The sequence below is a fragment of the Podarcis liolepis genome (assembly GCF_965112155.1).
Source record: "Podarcis liolepis genome assembly, chromosome: 4".
Taxonomy (NCBI): Eukaryota; Metazoa; Chordata; class Lepidosauria; order Squamata; family Lacertidae; genus Podarcis; species Podarcis liolepis.
In genome coordinates this window covers 105,035,025-105,043,810 of record NC_139558.1, presented here as the reverse complement: position 1 = coordinate 105,043,810, position 8,786 = coordinate 105,035,025, and the positions used below count along the sequence as shown (strand labels likewise).

Sequence of the window (8,786 nt, the reverse complement as noted above, 5' to 3'; positions counted from 1 at the left end):
CAAGAAAGGAGATTCTGAGTAAGCTTTAGAAATAACTTCCTGAGGCGAAGAGCTGTTCGACAGCAGAACTGATGCCCTGGGTGGGTGGACTCTCTTTCATAGGAGATTTTGTAAACAAAGGTTGGGTATTCTTTTGTATTGTGCTTCCTGCATTTAAGAAGACAACAGAGTCAACACAGAGTTAAGCCAGAATGTGGAAACCCTGCAGCCATGTACAGAGTCTGTCTGGTGGGTCTCTTCTGAACAAGGAAGGAATAAATAATACACACGTTGTCCTCTAGACAACTCATTCAGCTGTCAAACCTCTCCTTCCTTCCTTCCCTCCCTCTGGCATTCGCGTTCTGTTAATCTGACTTTAACAGGAATGGCACAGCAGACGCTCAAAGGTGAACGAAAACACTTCTGTGTTTCTTTGAAAAGGGTCCACCTGGTAGCAATGTGGTTTTTTTAAAAAACCATTTGTAATTTTTCAATAGTGTCAGGGCTGCCGCCCAGTCCCAGCTCACATAGGACCAAGTCAGCCAGCGTTCAGTTTCAACTGAACGCTGGCTGACTTGGTCCTATGTGAGCTGGGACTGGGCGGCAGCCCTGACAGTAAGACCCGTCTTTTTTTTTTTCTTTTTTTTTCAGTTTCAAAGAGTCTTTATTGGATTACAGGTTCCATTTCCAAACTGCAACGTGCAGCCCTACTTCTTCTAGGTCAGAACGACGAAGACCCGTCTGAGTCTCCGCCTCTAGCGCACCAGCTTAATACCCTAGCCTTGCTCCACCTCCTGCGCCTTTCCTTCCGTCTCTGGGTCCTCCTGCCCCCCTGGGTCTCTCCTTTCCTACTCTCTTCTGACGCGGACCCCCCTGACCCTTCCGCCTCCTTGCGGCGGGCTTTGGGACTCGGTTCACTCTCTGGGCTGCTGGCTGCGCCAGCTTCCGTTACATTTGAACTTGGCGCGCGCGCCCAACTCTCCACTTTCCTCTTGATCGTTTCCTCGCTCCCCGAGGTGGGCGTGACTACTCCTGACTCATGCCCTCCCTCCTTCTGAAAGTCTCCGGAGCCCGATATCTGGTCCCCTTTCTCCCCGCTGCTCCCGGCTGGGAACGTGGGTCCCGATCTCCAACTGCTGCTTTCTGATCCCTCTCTGGACCCTTCTTCCTGGGGTGTCCCCCTGCTCTCCCCCCTTGCTCTGGCTGCTGGCGCTCCCTTCTGGGAATCCTCGGACTCGCTAGACAGGCTCGGTGATCTCGGGTCGTCATCCCCACTCATCCTTCCTTCGTATTCCTCCCCCTCGCTCTCTGTCTCCTCCCTTCTCTGCGTCTCTGCTCCTGAACCCCCTGACAAATAGGTTGCAAGTTTAATGCATATACCTCTTTAATTCCTCCATAATTTCCATCTGACATTGGACTTCCCTTCTGTAGTTCCCCGTATTTTCCAATATTGCTGCATATTATAACTTATTCTGCACCCTGTCCTCACCATACTATTCCAAAAACCGTCGTTTACTGCTGCTCATTATTCAAATCCTACTTGTGTCTTTATATGCTTAGAATAGCTTTTTTAAACATTCTGCAAATGGTTTCCAGTCCTCCTTAAAACCTGCCTTTTCTTGATCTCTAATTTCACTGGGCAGCAATGTCAAGGGCCCTGACTGAGAACGTCCTTCCTAGTCCAAGCTGCCCTTCCTAACCCCTGGGCTGACCCCTTCAGCACCCCCGTCCAACAGATTTGAACCACACCTGCCCCAGATATTTTGCCCAGCTCCTCCTTGGAAGGCTGCAGCAAGAACCGGCTCTGTGCAAAGTTCTCACTTGCCTTTAGCTCCAGCAAGCAGAGAAGCTCAGCGGCTGAGATAGAGACGGGTCTTGGGTCCCCCAGGCAGCAGCAGAGACAGGCATTTGAAGGAGGCTGGGTCCAAGGAGCTGCGGGACTTGGCCCGCCTCGTGCCTCCTTGACAGTCCTGAGGGGGGTTTGGAGGCAGGTGCTGGTGCTGGTGGAGAAGGGACCTCCTGGGACCCACTTTTCTCAGGCTCAGGGGGAATTTTCAAAAGGCAAGGAGAGCATAACCCTTAGTTTGCTCTGGCAGGCTAAACAATCTTTTCTTCTGTTGCACAGTAAAGTATTTGCCTTGTAGTCACGTCCCAGTCCCAGTCCCACCTGCACCTTGGGTTCAAGAGAGTCTGGGATTCCCCTAGACATTCTCAGTGGTGGCTCCATTATTACCAAATAATGGAGGTTTATAAACAGGACAGGAAAATTGGCTTCCAGGCGGAGAAATCAAAACTAGAAACAGAACTGTTAGAACCCAATACTAAGAATTTGTCAAGAATGTACAACTTGTTGCTGAAATGGAATACACAAGATGAAACAGTTAAATCAGCCATGATTAAGTGGGCACAAGACATTGGTCATAACATTATGTTTGCTGACTGGGAACAGTTGTGGACCACCGGTATAAAATTTACGGCATGTAAATGCCTTAAGAGAGAATATTATGAAAATGATTTACAGGTGGTACATGACCCCAGTCAAGCTAGCAAAAATCTGCCATTTGCCTGACAATAAGTGTTGGAAATGTAAAGAAATTGAAGGTACTTTTTTTCACCTTTGGTGGACGTGCCCGAAGATTAAGGCCTTCTGGGAAATGATATATAATGAAATGAAAAAGGTACTTAAATGTACTTTTCCTAAGAAACCAGAAGCCTTTCTCTTGGGCATTGCCGGCCAATTGGTGTCAAAGAAAGACAGGACTTTTTTTATGTATGCTACTACAGCAGCAAGAATTCTCATCGCAAAGTATTGGAAGACACAGGATCTACCCACTCTGGAAGAATGGCAGATGAAGGTGATAGACTATATGGGACTGGCTGAAATGACCGGCAGAATCCGAGACCAGGGGAAAGAGACAGCGGAAGAAGACTGGAAGAAATTCAAAATTTACCTTAAGAAATATTGTAAAATTAATGAGTGCTAAAATGTTGAGGTTATAGAAAGAAGGGGACTACAGCTGTAAAAGATTAAGTAAAAGAAAAGAACAAGGGAAAATTAGATAAAATCAAGGGGTAGGATTTGCTGAAACAAATTTGGGAATTGGGATGCAGAAAGGGGAGGTACGGGGAAGTCGGCGAAGTAAGGTTTAAGAAAAAAGGATTCGAAATTATACATGTTTGTTTATGTGTTTGTATGTTTGTATTGTGTATTGTTTGTGTTTATACAAATTGTGAAAAACCAATAAAAAATTTATTTAAAAAAAATAGACATTCTCAGTGGGCATGTTTCCCTACACTCAAACTCTGTGGCCCAAGAACCCCACCCCTGACTCAGTGGGCTTCACAGATAGCCGTGGATTTGAACCAGGGTATTTCCCTGTTTGCAGAGAATCAGAGACTCAACTTGTAGAGTTGGGAGGGACCCCTAGAGTCATCAAGTCCAACCCCCTGCAATGCCGGAATCCCAATTAGAGCATCCATGACAGACGGCCATCCAACCTCTGCTTGAAGACCTCCAAGGAAGGAGAGCCCACCCCCTCCCAAGGGAGACTGTCTCACTGTGGAACAGCTCTTACTGTCAGAAAGGTCTTCCTGATGTATCTTCAGAACCTCCTTTGTTGTAATTTGAATCCATCGGTTCAAGCGTGCTCCACCCGCCACGTGGAAGCCCTTCAGCCTACAGTGGTACCTCAGGTTGCAGATGCTTCAGGTTACAGACACTTCAGGTTACAGACTCTGCTAACCCAGAAATAGTACCTCAGGTTAAGAACTTTGCTTCAGGATGAGAACAGAAATCGCATGGCGGCAGCGGGAGGCCCCATTAGCTAAAGTGGTACCTCAGGTTAAGAACAGTTTCAGGTTAAGAACGGACCTCCAGAAAGAATTAAGTTCTTTCTGTACCACTGTATTTGAAGATGGCTATCATGTCCATTTGCTGTCTTTCCTTCTCCATCTCCATCCTTTGTCTCAAAGTGTCCACCTCGATCTCCAGAGCAGCCTTGAAGCCATAGGGATTCCCAGCTCCTAGGAGCTGAAGCACTTTTGCCCCCAGGGGTTTTTTGGCCACTGAGAAGAGGCTGCTAGACTAGGTGGTCCCCTCTTTGGCCGGGCCCAGCAGGTGCTTTTTAAGTTCTTATAGTTGGTTTAATGGTTTATTTCATTTCAAAAAAAAATTGTACACTGCTTGGTTGTTGTTGTTGTTGTTTTTAAACCCACCCGCAAAGCATTTTACAAAAAGATGAAACAAGAAAATCAAGAAGAAATTGCAGCCATACCATAACCCCCAACATTCCTCGGATGAAAATAGGGACATTTCTCACACATACCCCCCAAATGACTCTCACTGATGTCCCATTTTTGTGACCCCCCCCCCAAGCATTTCCTATCTGGAGGACGCTTGCAAGCATTCCCTCCCCCCACAAACAGGACACCCTCCACCATCCTGAGAAAACCCATTGATCCCGATTTTATTCTTCAGTAGATTTACAAAAAGAAAAAGACACAGAGATAAATAAATTTAGATGTGGACACACAAATCATTTCTTTAAAAAAAAAAGTCAAGACTCCTTGTGCTCCACTTCCCATTTCTTTACCCCCAGGGCGGCTCTGCCCTCTTCCTGCACCCCAGAGCTGGCACACCATGCAGGCGGGGCCTTGGCAGTGGTGGCCCCTCTTCATCATCACCCACTCTTCAGCAGCTGCCATGAGCTGCCCAAGGGAGGAGAGGCCACGGAGAGACAACGGGATGCTCCCTCGCCACCACTCAGGGCAAACACCAACTCACCCCAAGCTGGGTGGTGGCAGCACTGACAGGGGGAATAGGGACATTCTGGGATCCAATCAGAAGCTGGGGTGGCTTCTGTATACCTGAAGGAGTGTCTCCACCCCCATTGTTCAACCCAGACACTGAGATCCAGCTCTGAGGGCCTTCTGGCGGTTCCCTCACTGTGAGAAGCCAAGTTGCAGGGAACCAGACAGAGGGCCTTCTCGGTGGTGGCGCCCTTCCTGTGGAACGCCCTCCCATCAGATGTCAAGGAAATAAGCAGCTATCTTACCTTTAAAAGACATCTGGAGGCAGCCCTGTTTGGGGAAGTTTTTAATATTTAATGCTGTATTGTTTCTAACACTCGATTGGGAGCCACCCAGAGCGGCTGGGGAAACTCAGCCAGATGGGCAGGGTATAAATAATAAATTATTATTATTAGTAGTAGTAGTAGTAATTCCATGACTGTCCCTGGGAAATCGGGGCGCTTGGAGGGTACGCCTACCAACAGAGGAGCCAACAGAGGAGACTTTTTGAAAGATTTAAAGCCTTTTAATCACAAACCATGTAATCCACGCCTTTGCAGAGCTCCAGCATCGGCACAGCAGCTGCAGGAGTCCAGCCTTGGCTCAGCTTCCCTCCTCTTCCACCTCAGAGTTTGTACGTCCGCTTCTGCTTGGAAGACGGCTGCGCGGACGAGCCCCGCAGGCGGCTGGTGGTCTTCACGCCAGCTAAGAAGTCAGCGCCCACCAGAGTCTCCAAGATCTGCTGGGCAGTGACATCCTGGCGCCCCACCCTCGAGACGGGGGGCACCATGTCGCAGAGGGAAGTGATGGAGTGCGCCCTCCGCGCGGGCCGCTCGGATCTGCCTCGCCTCTCTGTTCCCGGCTCGTCTGTGGCGAGTGCCTGCAGCCTCTGCTGGATTTCTACGAGCCCCTGAATCTCCTTGGGGCTCCAGTTGGCCAACAGGATGTCTGTGTTTTGAATCTGCTGGAGGAGGTCTGGGACCTGCGGGGCCGCCTGCCCCCGGGGGCTCCTGGACACGGAGGTGTTCCTGCGGACCATCTTGGCCACCACCTCCGGGGTGTGGCTGCTCCTGGAGGGGCTGCTAGATGCGAGGTTCTGCATCAGATGCTTTATGATTTGGTGGAGGAGGTTCTTCACAGTTGCCGAGGCGAGTTGTCCTGTCTCTCCCCTGAAGGTGCCACTTTCCCCGTTGCTCTGATCATTGCTGTTGGGTGCTAGGTTCTGGGCGCCAGGCTTTGGAGGCCAAGTTCTGGGAGAAGGCAGCCTCTCCCGGGCCCTCTCAAGCCTTTCACCGTGGTCAAAGGTGGGTGGGTGGCCCCCCAGGGATCCTGGTGAGGGGCTTGCCCCGCACCGTTTTGGAATGGCCTTCTGCCCTAGTCCTCTTTGTGCCTCAGGGAACGCACCCTGAAGGACACTGTTGTTGTCTCCACCAGGGACGCTTCCAGGGCAAGTGGTGGCCTGGGGAGGCGATTTGATGAACTCCTTCACGACCGCTGGGTTCCTTGCCAGTTCCACCACCAACCTCATTCCTTCTGGGGAGCTGAAGACGTGGCTGATCTCAGGGGCTTTCTGCATCACCTGCCGCACCTGCGGGTTGCTGGTGACCAGCTCCTTCATCAGGTCAGGGCTGGAGAGCTTGCTCTGGATGAAGGGGTTCTCCAGCAGTTGCACCATCATGTCTGGGTTGGACATGAGCTGGCTCTGGAACTCTGAAAAGTTGGCTGTGTTGAGGCCCAGGCTGGCGGTCAGCTCCCGGAGGCCATCGCTGGCAAAAGCGTCTCCTCGAGGAGGCTTCTGATCTGGGGCAGTGCTGGTAGGGCTGGCGGAAGCCTGTCGGGACAGGCGCCCCCGGGGAGACCGGACGACCACGTAGACTGTTGCGTCGTAGTCTAGGTGGATGCCATGCTGGCCAAGGGTCTTGTGGTCTTTCAAGATCCTTCCGACATACACCAGCACAATTTGGTCAGGAGAAGAGGAGAAGTGCCTGGCGACGTGTTCTTTGAATTCTCGGACCAACATCTCCCTGTGGACCAGAAACTCTTCCTTCTGCCACGGAGTCTTCACGATGATCCGAACAACTTGGGGCTCAGCGGCTCTGAGGTCAACCCCCGGGATTCTCTGGCTTTCGACCATAATGCTGCCAAGATTTGAGAGCAAGAAGCAAAGACCAAAGTCAGGCTTGGCTTCTCATCGCACTCCAAAGTGGTCCTGCCTTCTTTCCTCTGTCACCACGCAAGCTGTGGGGTCCCTCTTCTCGACACCCCCTCCCTCCCCCAGCCCAGAGGCCCTACACAACCTTCTGGTGTGGAACCCGGGATTTGTGATGTCAGCGCTGAGGTCGCCGGATGCAACTGCCCTTGGCCCAGTGACCCAAGAGGGACTCTGTAGCCCAACCCAGCCCAGAATTCCTCCTCGCCCGCCCCCATATAATTTTACTTGGGAGTTTTAACATTCCTTATTTTCCTTCTGTAAATCATTCCTTTTCTTACAATGCTACAGTTTACAGAAGGAAAATAAGGAAGCGCAGTGAGAGAAAGATGATACAGAGAAGGGCCACCAAGATGATAGAGGGTCTGGAGACCAAGCCTTGTGAGGGAGCAGGTTTAGCCTGGAGAAGAGGAGGCTGAGAAGGGATATGAGAGACATCTTAAAATATCTTAAGGGCTGTTACATGGAGGAGGGAGGAAGCTTGTTTCTCCTGCTCTGGAGGGTAGGACTGGAACCAACAGATTCAAGAAAGGAGATTCTGACTAAACTTGAGGAAGAACTTTCCAACAGTTAGAGCTGTGGAAAGGACTCCCTTGGGAAGTTATGGAGGTTTTGAAGCAGAGGTTGGGTGGCCACAGGCATTATTGTGATTCCTGCACTGCAGGAGGTTGGACTAGATGAGATTTGGTGCATCTTCCAACCCTACATTTCTATGATTTTATGCAGCGTCAGTGCAGCCATGGGGTATGACATGCAGCATGAGTGCAGCAGGGTACTTTTGAGGCTGAGCAAATATTCCTACATACTTGGAAAAGAAAATACCGCAGCAACTGCCAGTATGCTGAACACAAGGGGGATGAAACAGAAATGTCAACCCTAATTCCCTCGCTTTCTTATCACGTGGACACCATATGGACAGAGATGCAAAGGGCTTAGGACTGCAATATACCCCCAAGGACCACCTCTCCCCACAAGAACTGACCTGGACCCCGTGATCATCAGCTGAGACTCTTCCTCATGCGCTTCCCCCACAAGAGGCCCAGAGGGTGGCAACACAAGAACGGGGCCTTCTCTGCAGTGGCTCCCCACTTGTGGAATGCTGTCCCCAGGGAGGCTCACTTGGTGCCTTTGTTACATATCTTTAGGTGCCAGGAGAAAACCAGGCCTTGGGCTCATTAACATTCTATGGCCTTTTACGTGTGTTTGTGGGAGGGGGTTGTTGGTTTGTGTTTGTTTTATTATGTATTTTGTCTTCTCGTTTTCTATTTTTATGCTGTGATCCTGTGATCTTTGGAGGAAAGACGGTATACAAATTTAATGACTAAATAGAATAAAACACAAGAAAAACAAATAAAATAAAAGAACATGGGTGTGTTGCATCTTATTGGTTATATTTTCATGTAGCATAAGCTGAAGGGCCCATTTATCCATTTGACCCAAGTCCAGAATTCTCCCCTCGCATTCCCCAAAGTTTCCCACCACATCCAAAATGACAGTTGTGAAGAACGTCTTGAAACTAAAACCCAAGCCAACCTGCTGCTGTTGAATGCACTGCCAGGGTCCTTTTCAGAGTTAGCAATAGACATACTCAACTGTTACAACCGGAGTTTCCCTTTTGCAAAGCACCCTTCACAGGAAATACTCCCTGGGATTATTTGGGGGGAGTCATGTGCTTTCAATATGCGCTGAATGTGCTTTGAATGTAGAGTGTGGGTCCACCCAGAAAATCACCCGGCTACCGATTCGACATTAGAAGCTGCCTTCTCTTGAGTCGCCACGCGGGTGGCGCTGTGGGGTTAAACCACAGAGC

The 8,786-nt window shown here is 50.0% G+C and overlaps 1 protein-coding gene across 1 annotated transcript; it reads right to left on the bottom strand.

Annotated features, from left to right (window-relative positions):
* Positions 1-5,271: 5,271 nt before the first annotated feature.
* LOC310705193 (ubiquilin-2-like) lies at positions 5,272-7,070 on the bottom strand. The gene has a single exon (XM_083499746.1). The coding sequence runs from the start codon at positions 6,899-6,901 to the stop codon at positions 5,393-5,395; it is 1,509 nt and encodes a 502-aa protein (XP_083355872.1). The 5' UTR covers positions 6,902-7,070; the 3' UTR covers positions 5,272-5,392.
* Between the last annotated feature and the right edge of the window lie 1,716 nt (positions 7,071-8,786).